The sequence below is a fragment of the Anguilla rostrata genome, chromosome 4, assembly GCF_018555375.3.
Source record: "Anguilla rostrata isolate EN2019 chromosome 4, ASM1855537v3, whole genome shotgun sequence".
Classification (NCBI taxonomy): domain Eukaryota; kingdom Metazoa; phylum Chordata; class Actinopteri; order Anguilliformes; family Anguillidae; genus Anguilla; species Anguilla rostrata.
In genome coordinates, this window is record NC_057936.1 from 50,584,238 (window position 1) to 50,600,669 (window position 16,432).

Sequence of the window (16,432 nt, forward strand, 5' to 3'; positions counted from 1 at the left end):
GCGTTTCTCAATCCTGTGCTCATAATTATGCGATCAATTACATAATCATGTTGAAATGAAGGTTTTACACACTTGAACAACCCGGATCCAAAAAAACAGTACAGTACCAAATCTTGTCTCACCTAATCTCCACATGCCAGGCTGAGTAATCCAGGCCTGGCTTTCGAGACTAGTCAGAACATGGGTAGATCAAACAGCTAATAATGTCCTTGAGAACTGGTCAGCTTAAAAAAAAATACAGAGAGAAAAAATTTAATAATTATAGAGCCATTTTGACCAGCAAAAGTTTCCAGAACACTCACATGCTCTTCTTTCTTATATTGAGGGAACTTTCAAAAATATCTTTTGGAATAATAAATGCTTACAGAGCCATAACAACCCAGGCACATGATCTACACCAGACAGTGGTTGACAGTGCCAAGCCTGTAGTGAAGGAGCCTTGCTGGTTTTATAAAATGAGAGCTAATGTACTGTTAGCTAATTTACTGTGCTACACTGATGCGAATATTCTAGTAGCCGGTCTCTCCCTTTGTCTGTACGCTCAGCTTTTCCCAAACAATACTGTTCTCAAGTGAATATGCTTCTCCCAGTAAACAAATTACGAGATCAAGGGCTCAGCATAGAAAGAACACTGCGTGCGGAAATGAATGAGAAATTATTGGATCACTCCACTTGTAAAATGGGAATTCCGGTTAAGTGAGACATTTCATACACAAACATTGAGAGAAATGACGAGCAACTGCATATGACTGTTCCAAGGGATTTTTTTTTTTTTTACATTTACTGAAACAAACAGATCTGTTTTGTTTTTTGTCCTTGCCCTCTTCAAGAGAGCGATAGTGTGTGTGTGTGTGAGAGAGAGACAGAGATAGAGGGAAAAGACAGAGTGTGTGTGTGAGAGAGAGAGGGAGAGAGAGAGAGAGAGACAGTGTGTGTGTGTGTGTGTGTGAGAGAGAGAGAGAGGGGGAAAGAGAGAGTGACAGTGTGTGTGTGTAGGAGAGAGAGAGAGAGAGAGGGGGGGAAAGAGAGAGTGACAGTGTGTGTGTGTAGGAGAGAGAGAGGGAGAGAGAGCGAGATGTTGCTGCACTTTTGCGCTGAATAGTTCAGTGCGCGGTATGGGACATCTTTGGTGCTGATTCTCCTGTCAGCCCCTGCATGAGAGAGATAGAGGGAAAAGACAGAGTGTGTGTGTGTGTGTGTGAGAGAGAGAGAGAGAGAGAGGGAAAAGAGAGAGAGACAGTGTGTGTGTGTGTAGGAGAGAGAGAGAGCGAGATGTTGCTGCACTTTTGCGCTGAATCGTTCAGTGCGGGGTATGGGACATCTTTGGTGCTGATTCTCCTGTCAGCCCCTGCATGAGAGAGATAGAGGGAAAAGACAGAGTGTGTGTGTGTGTGTGTGTGAGAGAGAGAGAGAGAGAGAGAGGGGGGGAAAGAGAGAGACAGTGTGTGTGTGTAGGAGAGAGAGAGAGAGAGAGAGAGAGAGAGGGGGAAAGAGAGAGAGACAGTGTGTGTGTGAGAGAGAGAGAGAGAGAGAGGGAAAAGAGAGAGAGACAGTGTGTGTGTGTGTAGGAGAGAGAGAGAGCGAGATATTATTGTTATGATTTTATTATTGTTATTATTGTATAGCCAATGTATTGCATTGTTGTCGTTTCCACAATGTTGTTCGTATTTCATGTTTCCTGTTCCTGTTTCTATGTGTACGCTTTGGCAATAAGTACAAGTGTATTTCATGCCAATAAAGCATTTTGAATTTGAATTTGAATTTGAGAGCGAGATGTTGCTGCACTTTTGCGCTGAATCGTTCAGTGCGGGGTATGGGACATCTTTGGTGCTGATTCTCCTGTCAGCCCCTGCATGCCAGCGCTTGTTTCTAAATTGGCACCAAAGTTGTTTTGAGAAAAACAACAAATAAAAAAGAACTTTTACAATTTCCTGTTATTTTAGAGACTTCCACTATGGGGTAACCACCATCTCCTATAAAGATAAAAGCAGTTCCTCTCACTTTATTTCCCTTAACAGCTTCTCTTTTGTAGTTCTGTGAGGGAAAATTACTTGATACTTCATTTAAAAGCACGCACATCTATGTGGTTCTTAAATTGAATTCTGTCTTTATATAATTCAGTTATTACTGACAAGTGGAAAATAAAAATTGAATTTCAAATGAGCACACCTCTTTAATGGGACAATTAAAAATGAGACAAAAGACAGCCCCAACGTGTTGTATCTCAGTTTTATGATCTAAGTACATAGTGTCTACCATATTTGGTTCCATTTTTTCTGCTGAGCACGTATGATAATTGGACTATATCAGCCCCTATATGATATGCTAGTCATCTTGGTCTATATCTCTATTATCTGCAAAAGAACTATAAAGCATCCATTGCTCTCTGAACCTTCAAAGTACTTTTATTGTACAATTTATTTAGCTCATCTTAACCATCTGTGAATGTTTGAATTGCCTGTATTCCAGCTGTTGAAGTTGAGAGTTCAAATTCAGTGGACATGGTCCAGTTGTGCTATCTCTTTAGTTCATCGTACCAGCATTCTTTCAATGTATTGAAACATATAGAAAGTAATATTGCAATAAGTAGTAAGACTACCCTTCCTTATTGAGAGGACTGAAAAACATTGTGAACTGTGAAAAATACATATTTGTCTACGGGTATGTGATTTTCATTAAAATGTCATAAAAATGATTAGACTGCCCCTCTAATACTACAGAGTATATTTGTGTGTGTATGATGTCATTTGAATGGATTATAATAAATGCAAATGGATGCCTGATCATGCAGAACTAACATGTTTTTTTTGTTGTGCATTGTGTGTACAGGCAGTCAGACTGGAGTACGGGATTCTGCTAAAAGATCAGTGTTTTCAGGTGGGCACATTTACAACAGTAAGGATTTGTTCTGAAATGATGTGTGAAATGATAACAGGCTTACTGGGAAAAAACTGCATTCTTTGAAGGAGACGTTCATGTTATCTGTTCGAAAATATGCCCCTTAGGCCTGTAAAACACACTTCTGTTTTGTCTCATGAAGTAAATAACCCAAATTATTCAGTTATTGTTTTAGATACTTTGTCCTCTCCTTACTATGAAAATGAATCTATTCATGAGACCTATTTTGGCTGTGCTTTTTGAGTTGGGTTGTTCTTCAAGGTATAGTCCTGCATATAAACAAATGCCTTTGCTAAAATGACAAACTTTTTGGTGTGTCCCTGTCTACTTATGACTTCGCCAAACAGCGAAGTATTTTGAAATGGTTATGCATGCATTGTCATCCATGCCTGTGTTTATAGATTAATGACTTGTGCTCTTCAGGAGAAGAGGTAGCTCATCTGAAATGCACTCTGTGCTTTCGATGTCTCAAAAAGTCGTGCAGAATCACTGGAAAGTGTGACAGCAAATGCCTCTTTCCACTGAGTCATTATGCTGCAAGATGCACGTGTAGAAGGATAAGCTAATAGAAATGAGGGAAGTGTCTGGTGGAGTTGTCTGCGGTTTTTATTGCGAATTGGAAAGAGCCGGATTTCACCGCCTTTTTGAAAGGGACTCCAGTGGACTCACAGAAATGACTTTCCAATATTAGAATATCCACGCAGAGCCACTGTAACCAACCCAAACAGGGGCTGTTGTAAAAGCACATACGAGTCGCTGACTTTTGTTAATCCCAGAATGCACAGAGCATGAAATGGCCCTTGAGCTGCAGGCTACACTAGCTCTCACCAGCTTTTTCCAATCCACGGTTGTCTTTGACATGTTTGAATATCAAAGCGTGTTTTATGATAATTACTCCAGTTATTATTCTTATTAGTGGTTAAATATGTCTGAATTTGGTTTCTAGGAGACTAATGTTTTTGTCTTGTTCTTTACAGGCCTATAATGTTCGGGACCAGGAACAGTGATCCTATCCAATGATTATGCAAACTAATGGGCATTTTGAAAAAATGGGAGAATATGACACAAATGGTTTATTTTTATAATTCATATAAAATGGTATACTTTTACTCACAGAGGTAGATTTTTTTTCTTAGAAGCTTTAATCTATGAACTTTACTGAAATATGAAAGAAAGCTTCAGCTAGAAAGTTTATGAAGGGGTATTTTACTGTAGAGTGTAAACCTTACATTTATAAATTGTTTTGTCTGCATATAGCATGCTTTTCTGAAGTCTGTGCTGAAGAAAAAAAAAGAAAATACTTTGCATTCAAAGATTTTATAGTTGATGACCTACTTTGTTAAAATGCACATGTATTTTTACTTTTGGACATTGCTCAATGCTATGTTACTTGAAATCACTGGCTCACATATGTTATGCATTCTCACAGAATTCCAAGACACAAACCAGTTCTGATCCTGATAACACCACGATGTTTGCATGAAATACTGTTTTTGTACTGTATTGGTTCCAGGGGTTTCAGGGCTTTTATGATTCTGCGGCATTCTGGGGTAGCATATTTCTGTTGAGATTTCATAGGTTGTTGGTTCTGGGTTATTGACAGGTCCATGTCAGCTGTGTAACAAGCATTTTGTGCCAGAACTGTGGGACTGGTGCCACAATACTGCTGTTACCTCCTGATAGCACCCGCCCTGAACTGCCACGTTCACAGCTTTTACATGCCATTTACAGCCTCTGGTCGCAAAGCAGTTGAGACTGAGCCATTGTTTTACCAATTACAATACTGTATCCATATTACTGTGGAAGTCTGTAGCTTGCAAAAGGGTTATACACTGTACATTGTGTTGATCTGTGTGTTTGTTTACATTTTTTATGTCACATTTTGTATGTATGAGTATTTTTTCTTTTATTTTTGATGAGTGACTTATTAAAGAGGTGAGAGGTGAAACTAGGCCTGCATGTAGTACCACACTGTAGGTGGACCATGATGACAAGGGGAAAAATTATTTACGGATCAATCAAAGTCAGTGAAATTGGTTTATTTTCCATCACAGTTCACTAATGCTCTGTTTGTCCAAAACCAACAAACAGTCCAGAGTTTCCTGCCTAAAAAAGCAGTTCAGTGCAGCGAATGCTGAACACAATCAAATTTTCACATTCTTATGTAGATGAGCTCATATGAGAAAAGCTCAGTATCGATGCACATCAAATGTTCCCTAAAGCAAACAAAAGTCTTTACAAAAGTCATATCAACTAAGAAAAACACATAATTTCATACCACTGAGTTACATTTGAGCCTTCTCTTTACTGGATTAGTTATACTTCATTTTGAAATGTGCATTCCTATATCCGTCAAATAATGTGACATTACTAATATAAAAATATTATATTTTGTCTTCACGTTCATCTGGCTCCCACCCCTGATATTACACTTGAACCTTTACTCTCCGACCTGTCTGTTTTGTTACAGTGTAAGTCATAACATTGATATCATTCGAATTTAACCGTAGTTTGAGCACTATTTAGTTTGTCAGAAATTAATATGAAAAGACAAAATTGTGCGACAGAATGAAATTACGGTGCACTGTGAAATGCTGTGTCTTCAGTGAGCTGATCACCCAGGTCCAGCAGCAAGGCCTCGCAATAAGCACCATGGCCTTTTTTAGGCCAGCTGCTCTGTCCCTCTCACCTGGTTCTGTAGGCCGGCAGCTCTGTCCCTCTCGCCTGGTTCTGTAGGCCGGCAGCTCTGTCCCTCTCACCTGGTTCTGTAGGCCAGCTGCTCTGTCCCTCTCGCCTGGTTCTGTAGGCCGGCTGCTCTGTCCCTCTCGCCTGGTTCTGTAGGCCGGCTGCTCTGTCCCTCTCACCTGGTTCTGTAGGCCAGCTGCTCTGTCCCTCTCACCTGGTTCTGTAGGCGGCCCCCCAGCTGCTCTGTCCCTTCTTCGAGGCCGGGTCTGTACCGCGTTCCCTCGCCTGGTTCTGTAGGCCAGCTGCTCTGTCCCTCTCGCCTGGTTCTGTAGGCCGGCTGCTCTGTCCCTCTCGCCTGGTTCTGTAGGCCGGCTGCTCTGTCCCTCTCGCCTGGTTCTGTAGGCAGGCTGCTCTGTAGCTCTCGCCTGGTTTCAGCAAGCTAGGCCACTGGATGGCCCCGTGAAACAGGAAAAGATGCTGGCCACGTCCCAGAAGCTCTTCCTCTGGGCGCACGTTTCAGTCCCTCGCAGTAGACTCTAGACACAACCAAACTAATGCAATAAAAAATTACAATCTGGATTTTTGTTTAATCACTTACTTCTCTGTATCAGTTAGATAAATGTTGACACCAAATATTGAGGAAGCACAAGCTTTAGAAAGGATAACAGTGGTTTTATTTCTATTTTTTCAATGCATCACCAGTAACAAAAATGAAACAAAAAAATATATCAATGTATTCGGAAATCTTGCTGTAAATATACTTGACCCTCATCTATAATAACCCTAAAATGCCAGTTGTCCCAAATTAGTATATGATTTTGAGTGCCAAGCTAAAATTGGGTTTAACAAAGCCCGTGTTTTGACTTTGTTGGACACAAAACCCTCAATATGGTATAAGACTGAACCAGAATCTGATGTCCTTACTGATTTTGTGTTATCATGTTAGTTTTCATCATTGTAGGTAATCTTTGTATACTTTGGGGAAGCAATTGTTTAAGATTTTTCTTGAAGGTTACTAGTAATAACAGAGCAGAGAAGAAAATATGTCTTCATAATTTATTTAAAATAATCATTTTCAACTGTAATTACATTCATTTTGTGTTGTTTTTAAATAAAAAATAAATAAAGCATTTGCTAATTTAATTTGCTCACATGCCTCTTTGGACTCCTCTTTGATCATAATGATGAAACAATAAACCAGGTTTGTTTTTTCTTGCAAAACTGATTTAATTTTTTTTTTTAATCTTAACATAGATGTTAAGCTGAACTAGCAATTACAAATCAGCATCATTGGGTTTACAAAAAAAAGTTTCCCATGGTGATCAATTATCAATATTTTTAAAGTATGTCAGTTGGGCAGAATAAGATAAATGGTCCCAGTTATAATATGTATGTATCACAGAAGATCAAAAATGTGACAGCTGGCTTTGCTGGCTGAGCACACCAGAGGAGGTATTAGTGTTTCGATTTAATTTCCCATGCAAACAGAGGAGAGCCCGTAGAAGGCTCGCCCAGGTAGCTCAAATGCCCTCCTAATCGAGATTCCTCTCGCCAAACCCCGAACAGAGCGTTTGAAGCCACGCGCTACAAATGGGATGTGGTTCAAAGAAAGCTTTGCATAAGCCCCTTGTTACGAAGGGTGATTTCTGTAACAGATATGACAGGGCATTACAAAAGCATTATCTTATGGCTACACCTCAATGGAATTCATATTAAATATGGTATATGCAGCATTGCACACCAGAGTTGTGTTTTTAAAAACAAAATTTTTACATTTATATATTGTTTCCTTTTCATTTATGCAGTTCTGGAACTAAAAATAACCCTATCAATGAACAAATACTGGCTTTGCTGAATTCTACTGAAGACATTGGAATAACTCTGTTATTGTTTAAATATCACAGACTGTGATTTTTAAAAAAGAAAGAAAAGAATGATAGTCAGAAGCAGAGGGGGGCATTTGCACTGAGTATGACAGATTTCCTCCAGTCTAAGCACAATGGCTTTTGATTTCAGTAACCAAAATCTTCTAAGATTTTTTTTTTTTTGGAGAGAAAGACTTGGTGAGTGAATATATATAGCTTCTGGGGTGTGAACTTTGGCGGGTTGCACAAACTTATTCATGGAAATGGTAAATCACCCTCGAATGGGCTCTTTGGAATTCATATGCTCCATTATGCTTTGTTTATCAGCAAGCCTCAATAAACTGATCACTTTCAAAAGCCACTGGCCCACCCAAGTGCATGAAACAACAAGAACTCCCATAAGTTTTAGATTACAAGGTCAACTGATGACTGTCATCATCTTTTTTATTTATGGCAGAGGATAGCAATATTAATCCTGACAAATATCACAAATAAATCTATTGCTTTGAAGGGGTGCACATAATCACCCCTCCCAGTGACTTTCCCATGGATTGTTTGCAGAGCTAAGACCCAAGATAGTTCATAGTTCATGAAAGTCGATAGCTCTGCATGCAGAGGTCATGTTCATGATTAGGAAACTTTTTGTTTTCTGAAATGGGTTCTGCAACTGAGCAGCACTTCCAATACTCAGCGAAACGCATTTCATCAGCCAAGACAGCACAGTACAGTACAGTCAGTCGTCTTGTGATGCTGAAGCATTCTATATTAAATATAATTAATTCAGATTTTACCCATACTTTGGAAAGGAGGAAAGTTTTGTTTGGACAGTGGAACGTGTAGGCATGTTATTGATCGCAAACGCAATTAAGTGCATTTGTGTACGCTACAAAGTGCATTGACATGTTTTCTACATTGTGATTAAATATATCTGCACACAGTTCTGCTGGTGTCTGTGTCCAGTCACCGTTTTACTCGTGTGAAAAACGAACTGGCTAATGAATCTCTGCGAATTATTTTGTTACCATTCCCTGCAATTGCATAACCTACATGACCATATACAATTAAATAAAAACACTTCGATAAGCCTGGCCTAGTTTTTATCTTTAAAAAAAATCAATGAATGGGATAGCTACCGATACATTCATATTCAAGTTGCCTACAGATAAATTCGCAGCAAAAGACGTTTATCACTCTTACATACTCTCAAGTATGTAGCTAGTTATCCTACATAACAACAACGTAGCAGACGCTCTGATCCAGTGCGACGAACTAAAGTGGAAACTGTGTTAGTGTAAACAAGGAAACTGTTGTGTAAACAGGGAATGCGAAAGTGGCATATCACTAAGAAAGCACAGGATCCATTTATTTGAGTTAAAAAAATATATATTCATAAGAGAAAATTTCAGACAATCCCTCGGGTTGTTAAATTAAACTAAATTGGACCGTGCCATGATGGCATAAATGTAACTAAGTGAATGACCGCTTAAACTGTGGAAAGTGCATTCCCTGAAACGGTAGGCTATATGCAAACGCTACTAACACTGCAATCAATTAGTGGCAGGTGGATCAATGTTTGACTAAATTCCAGATTTGGAAAAAATACAGACAGCCTTGTTTTCGGGCAATTTCATGGCAGTGTTTTTGTTTAATCAAACAATAAAAAGTTTATTTTGTTTTTTGCGGCATAATGATATCCAGCACAAGTGAAAAATCGGACGGAAATCTGAGAAAACTGCATGTGAGTGAATGCATAGTTCAAGTTAAAAGTAATGTAGCCTAATATTGAAAACACCAGTCTCCTGAATGTAGCCTACTGTGACTTAGGGTTTAGGCCTTACATTACGTTTAGGGCTTATATACAACCCAAAGAACGCTTGAAAAACGGTGGCAGCGAATGTTGTACATATTTTCATACAGTAACAATGCAAATCGAAATTTACGTTAAAACTGTTGTGACTTGAATGGTTTTATTTTATAAAAGATCAGCAGTGGTAGTTGTAGGCTACCCCAGTTGCTATGTTTCAAAATAAACTGTGGCGTTTCTTTGCATAATGAGTATTTTATATAGAACATACATTTATAAAAGATTATAGGACGGGTTATTGCTATATTTTTCCACTGGTGAAACTCTTTCTGTAGATTTAAGAGAACGTGACAGCAGAAATATTAGTCATTTTGCCGTTTTATTGCAATCGGTTATAAAATGAAACGGCAAAATGACAGATATTTCTGCTGTCCCGTTCCGACAGGAAGAAAATATTATTCACTTGTCCGATCATGCATTTTACTTTACTTTCCCGGACATGCACATTACAGTTAATCTGGAGGCCTGAAGATGTGGGTATCGCAAGCATGCAGACTGCATCAAATATAACTTACCTGTGTTTTCTAAAGCATTGTCTTGGTGGTAAGATGCTGCATGTAACAGCATTGATGACATTTTGGTAGTTAAGTTGCCATTAGGACAGCGTTCTTTTGAAAAGGTTCAGTCTTATGTTAAATAAACCTCCATATATACCTATATATATATATATATATATATATATATATATATATATATAATGGTTAAGACCATTGGAATTCTGGTGTTGCATCCAATTGAGTTCCCCATTCAGTTATCCCTGCCAGGTCTACTGTACATTCAGCAGAATTCTTAGCAATATATTTTTTCAGTCTTTCTCAGTGTGATGGAATCAATTTGGATTTTACTTTGTTTCTCTAGGATATTTTCTTTGCCTCGTCCAAGCAGTTGGCACATTTCAGTGTATTTGCCCAGTGCCTCTGCAGACTTGCTCAGCATAAAAGAAAATTTCTCTTTGAACACCACTCTGCTGAGAGGCTCACCAGAAGTTATTAATCACTGTTGTTTACAGACGGAAGACATTTGGATTGTTCAGCGTTGAAGGAAAGGCTGCTTCATTGAAACAAGTGCATTCCTCATTTGGCTGCTGATGAGAGGGCTTCGAAAAGTGTTCTGGTCCATTATAACTGGGAGGTCTCGAGCAAATTTCCCCTTCTGCTCTTGTGCTGTGAACTCCTCTTAAATACAACAAGGGTGCGTGCATGGACAAAAAAACATTTAATTGATTTTGTTGTTTTGGATTGCACTCAGTGCAACCAGAGGGACAAATTCAGTGGTGTTTAGGGCATCTATCTATTGGTATCCCAACGCATGTCAGTTGGAATACAAATAGAAAAGCTGTGTTAATTTTTAAACTTGCGGATGTGTATTTCTCTGCAAAGATTTACAACTGCAATTTGCCATTTTCACGAATTCTGCAATCAAATAGAACCTTGCACTGAATTGTGCATCATGCACAAGTACTCATTGTCATTGTGAGAGGGGCAGGCTTTACAATAGAAACTTGCAGGGAATAATCTATCCACATTGGTTGGATAGTGGAATTGTACACCTGTAGTTGACTTTTGTGTTATATGGACACACTCGTCAATAGGGAGCTCTGTATGATGGTTTGAGCAGGGCTACCTAGCGGCTATAGAACTTCAATTCGTAAAGATTATGGTGAGTGTATCGGCACGGCGCGGCGTTGATGAGCGTAACTCGTTGCTGCTGTTTCTGAAACTGATGGTGTTTTAACTCCTTGTCTTCCAACTTTGAGCCTGTCATTGACTGGCTGTGGGCTAAGTTTAAAATGTCTAGGAATGATCTAGATGACACATAGACATTGGTCTCATCAAAAAAAAAAAAAAAATGTCCTTGTTCCTAGTTTAGATTTCCTTCTTGATTTGCATCAGGCTTGTCCTCATCTGCCCCAGCCACTTGATCATAATTGCCTTTTTATGCTGTAGTGCTGACACAACTGCACAGAATGGTTAGTCAAGAATGATCAATAGATCAAAATGATGTCCAAAACCTATACTCATATCCAACATGTTTTTTTAAAAGCTTGCATAATACAGTTTCCTAGTATAGAGACTTTTGAATAAACCTATTTGTGATTTGTGGCAAATATGCAGCTCTCTCATGTTGTATTTGTCATTCATTTTAGAATCATTCTGAAAGAAAGTCTAGCCTTTTTTGTTATTAACATGCAAAGCAGTTACAGGAGGCTGATCACCTTCTTGTCCTTCTTGTGGTGAAGGCTGTGGTTAATCAACAGGGTTGTTGACCATTACAATATGCTGTGCTGCTTGCAAAAGAGCTGCAATGCTTGCGTTTTACCTTTTTCTTTATAGTGCTTTCAGTATTTTGTGCTGGCATTCCCCTTGGTTTTAAAAACTCCTGGTAGTGCTGGTGATGAATTATGGAGCGATGCAAGGCTTAGAAAAGGAGCATTAACTTTAACCCCAGCTTGTGCTGGATGCAGTGTCCTGTACTTTTGCCTTTTTGTGTATGTGGGCATGTAATATAAAATATAAGGTACAGTTAATAGTTAGCACTGTTAGCATAGGATATAATTTGCACACAAATATACTGCCTCATGTCTCTGTTTTTCCTTCTTTAAAGTGTCACCTAGAATGTGAAGTCTGTGCTCAGGTGAACTTAATGGCCAAGTACAACTGAACAACTGAATGAATAGAAGGAGTGTTCTTTAAAGGTTGCTATATTTCAGCGCGTGGCAAGTGCATCTTTGGTTTTCCCCACTGTCAGTGTGAATAAACTAGAATGAACCCGACATGCAGAGTGAAGCAGACAGTTTTATAGTTCTGGTCGCTGACCGTTTGTGGTTTGAGTTTCAGACAGTGAAAGTTCCTCCCAAGGGCTCTGTGTTTGGGGCTGGCAGGCACTAATGTGGGTATTGCACCGGCTCTGGTCTGATGACTCACGTAACACAAGAATTTTCATACTGTTATTATTATTTAAAATGGAAAGATCTAAGCTTGTTCTTGCGGTGCACCAAAATATTTTCACTTTTTTAAAATCTGGAGAAGGTTTAAACAAAATATTATGGAAATAATACGGCACTGGATTAATGCGATGATATTTATACATATTGTAAAATGTCATCGTCAGGTAATAGATTATATCCAACCACCTCCAAAATAGAAAATAATTCCAAAGTTTAAGATTTAACACTGATTTTGCTCATTCTGTATTCATTTTCCTGTTACTTTTAGCATTAATTTCACCACCAGAAACATCTGAATAATGCTAAAAGATTTTCTCCCTTTTATCTGAACCTATATGTAAAATTGCAACAAGCTAATTGTGTCTGCATATGGAAGTTTATTTGTCTGTGATTTATTCTGTGTTCTCTCTGATTTTATTGTATTGTTTCTATTTTTGTGCCAGAGAGCTTGTTTTGCTGTTCCATATTTTTCAGGAAATGGTAGGCCGAAGGAGAACAGTGGAAATTGTAACTGAAGTGCAGCGCCAAAACGCTGTCTTAATCCAACGTCTAAAAACAGGTTTAGACATATTTGTTTGTTTATGTATAGGCATAAATCAGTCAGAAACATTTTTTCCTTCTTCAGACTCAAGTCACAGTCTGACTCTGCAGTGTTTAGTTCTGTCTTAGCAGATCTAGGCTATTCCGTTAGTAAGAAAAATGCACACCTGTGGCTCATCAGGGTTGTGGCTTATTGTTACCCTGTCAAGAAAATTTTCCTGTATAAAAGTTTTCTTCCCTAGTTTCCTTTGGAAAGGAAAAATAAGATTAAAAGGTAGGCTAAAATGCATGTGCAGTCCTGCACCACACATTTCATACAAACCGCTGATGTGTTATTCAATTATTATTATTACTATACAGGAAAAGTTTTCAATGGTTCTGCTTCCTGATCCACATGGTTTGTGGATGAAGTCACATCCAGATGTTATTAAATTGGTACTTATTTGCTCATGAGGAAGTCCTGCCGAGGTCTTGCTTTTGTTTACTTAGACACTGAAACCATCACACAGGTTATCTCAAAAAAATGAGAAGGCACTAATGCTGGTGCTGAGGCCTTGTGATTTCAGTGTCAACCCTAACACCTGAAATCTGGAGGTTGGGTAGGCAGCCAAGTCTTACCAAAGGTAAAAAAAAGCACCATTGTCCCTCTGCTTAGAACTCCCCAAAAGAGGTAGTGTAGGGTTAAGTGCCTGACGATAGTCTGATATCTTGCTCCATGAAAACTGGGATGAGCTGTGACCCTGTGTGCTAGCACACTGGTTCTAACATGGCCTACTTCTTTTACCTCCACCTTACTTCTTGAAATCACAAGCTGACTTGGATAGGTTTGTTTTTTAATTCGATACAGGCTCACCCTGTTCAGCTCTAATTGGCTCAGATGTGTCACATGGAAGGTTGGGGTCAGCCAGAGTAGAAAGTGTTTGTTGGATAGAAATAATTGGATTGGATAGCTTAATTATTTTCCATGAGCTGTTCATGTCTCAGACAAAAAGGATTCTGTCTCTGGACCACAGAAACTGGACGCTGGGTTGGGTTCGCGACTGGATTGGCGAACTGTACCTGTCTTGTTTATTTATTGAATTTTTGTGCTTCAGAATACTTCACTTCATGCTTGAGCCTCACAAATTTCCTTCAAGACTAGCCCTTAGCCAGGGGCATGGGGGGGACAAGAGTGGTGGAAATAACATTGTTAAATCTCCAAATTGGTGTAGTAATGATCGTGAACACAGCAGACATTATTTAGGATTATACAATGTACAGTGGTTCTGCTGAATGTCTTGTGCATGTTATTGTCGGGAGGGAAGGAAAAATGGCCTCCAGTCCAGTTTGGCACAGTATTGTCTTGTCTACTGCTTAGTTAACATCACTAATGGATACCTATGTTTCTGATTGCATGGTTCTTTTAGCTAGAATAGCCTCAATTCAGCATGTCTTGTTGGCCTTTGTATGTCTTTTGTTGGAATATTCAATATGAAGAATGAAGCCTGGAATAAATGAGAAATTTGTTGGCTTGGAAACATCATGGGCTTAATAATGTAGAATCCCTCCTCATCTGTCACTTTGGTGAAAGTGTTTAGGTCTCTGATTGTGATAAATGGTAGAACAGTATTTAGCCGACGTGCCATAGGGTTCGTCTGTATGCATTATGTGTCCTGTAACTCACTGCTGTCAGAAGGTCATTATCTCATGCATGTTTGTCTTTAACTTTTTGTGCATTCCATATCTCTCAAAAATAACTGCAAAAAGAAATAGATAAAACAAAAACAGAAAAATAAAGTGTTGTCTGGGAAAGTAATCTACCATGGTTTTGACCATTATCATTTCCAGAATTCTGAGGATTATTTTTTTTCCGTGCCAGGCAGGCTGTTAATGTTTAATGTGTATGCGATAGCATTTGCCTTGCATGACTTAGTTATGGTAATCACACAAGATCTTCCAACAAACCGATTAAAAACATCTGAAGCTAATCATCATGCAGCCGCGTGAATTAGCTGAACTCCCATGACGCAGCTGAGAGACAAATTATCACGTAATCATCTTACTGAATACAATATCCCATGTTGATAGTGCTGAGTACACTTCAAGAGCCAGTACGCTAGATTTCCTGTTTTGTAGCCAATATCTCACCGGTGACCTCCTGATTCATAAATAAGCATCTGAGAGAGTAGTATGGGGGTACTAATCAATGTCTCTGGCCTAAAGGGACACAGAGAAAGGATAAGAACTTTGTGAACCTGAGGTGTTTATAGGCCTCTGCTGGTTTTGATCACGCAGAGCATGCAGCGAATGTGCTGCTGCTGCTGCCGTTTTGTTTTTCTCCGAACAGTTAGACCGGGCCCTTTTCGGCTGCTGCACACCTGGGGGCGCTTTGCGGGCTCCCGCAGAGTAACGGTCGGCTTGAGTCGTTGCCGTGACGTTACCATGTTGACGTGATGTCGTCGTCGTTCCGCTGCTCCGTGGTCAGTTTTTTGTGGCGTGAAGGTGTGGAGTATTGAGGAACGTAAACGGTAACGGGCAGATTCATTGGGGCTTTGTGAGTAACGATGGAGGTGCTTGGTTTCTCCCATTTTTGAGTCTGTGCCCGGTTTCCCCATTACTGTCTAATGCTGCCAAGAGCCTGAACTCCATTATATATGAAAACTGATTGGAAGTTAAACTTGTCCAAAAATAATTAGTCTCACGTCAGTCTCACCAGAGCTGTGGTGGATCTCCCAGAACATTGGAAAAGTCAAATTTGTTCCTGTAAATCATTTTGTCATCAGTGTGACTGATATTCGAACTATGCAGTCATCTTATTTTTCTCCGATCTGGTTTAAAACTGGAAAAACTGTGGCGTTTTTTTTTATTTGGCTGTATTTTTATTTGGATTTTCAGTTTCTTCATCTCAGGATTTTGTGTCTTTTGAAAATGTAGCCCATAAGAAATGACTGACTGTCTGTTTTATTTGATTTCCTACTTTTTAACCGACCCTTGACCTCTTGCTGTCATTAATTCATTCATATGTAATTGTGAATGTACTGTTTTCATACAAAGGTAGGCTTCCAGATAAAAATGTATAACTTTAGTCACAGGAGCAGAGAAGACTGCACTAGCCAAATGTCTGCAGGTAGCATGATGTTCTGGTAATGGCTGCCACAATCTGACTGAAGTGCTGCAATCGAGTACCTATCCATTTTAGGCGTAATAAGCACCATAAGCCACTAAAGGAAGCCAGATGATATCATGTGGTGGCAGCTGGAGAAAGGGCGTCTGAGGACACGGTGTCTTGGATAGGAAGGAAGACTGCAAAGCTCCACAGAGTTCTCACGCAGGTAGACAGACGTGTACACGCGCAGGCAGCCTATAGTGCATGATCCCCGCGTGCTGCAGCACGCTGAATTCATTCCTCTTGCACATGCTCGCTTGTGTTCAGAACACTTCTTTAAGAGAATCTCAAAGTTGTTGATTTTGTGTTGTGTTCATGTTGGGGAAATGCTTGTTTCAAAATTCGAGCTAAAAAAAAAGTCCCTGGCTGTAATTTGTTTTCCTTTCGCAATGTATTTTAAAAAGAATTTCAGATTAATTTTTTTCTCTCATGTCATTTTGCTTAGATTATTGCCAATGAATCATCATGAAACATCAACACAACAAGAC

At 39.3% G+C, this 16,432-nt stretch overlaps 2 protein-coding genes across 13 annotated transcripts in view; both read left to right on the plus strand.

Moving 5' to 3' along the window:
- Positions 1 to 5,302, plus strand: part of c4h8orf34 (chromosome 4 C8orf34 homolog) — an 84,429-nt gene extending 79,127 nt beyond the window's left edge. For all 8 annotated transcript variants that reach the window (XM_064333034.1, XM_064333035.1, XM_064333029.1 and 5 more), the window contains exons 14-15: positions 2,830 to 2,877; positions 3,876 to 5,302. In XM_064333034.1, the coding sequence (XP_064189104.1) occupies positions 2,830 to 2,877; positions 3,876 to 3,883 (56 nt within the window). In that variant the 3' untranslated portion in view covers positions 3,884 to 5,302. The remainder of the gene's footprint in view (positions 1 to 2,829; positions 2,878 to 3,875) is intronic.
- Positions 5,303 to 8,990: 3,688 nt separating this feature from the next.
- The window catches only part of sulf1 (sulfatase 1), a 104,269-nt gene continuing 96,827 nt past the window's right edge, over positions 8,991 to 16,432 (plus strand). For 2 of the 5 annotated variants that reach the window (XM_064333036.1, XM_064333039.1), the window contains exon 1: positions 8,992 to 9,186. In XM_064333036.1, the coding sequence (XP_064189106.1) occupies positions 9,136 to 9,186 (51 nt within the window). In that variant the 5' untranslated portion in view covers positions 8,992 to 9,135. Of the gene's footprint in view, positions 9,187 to 16,432 lie in introns of all 5 variants that reach the window. The other 3 variants (XM_064333040.1, XM_064333041.1, XM_064333037.1) reach the window with 2 other exon arrangements.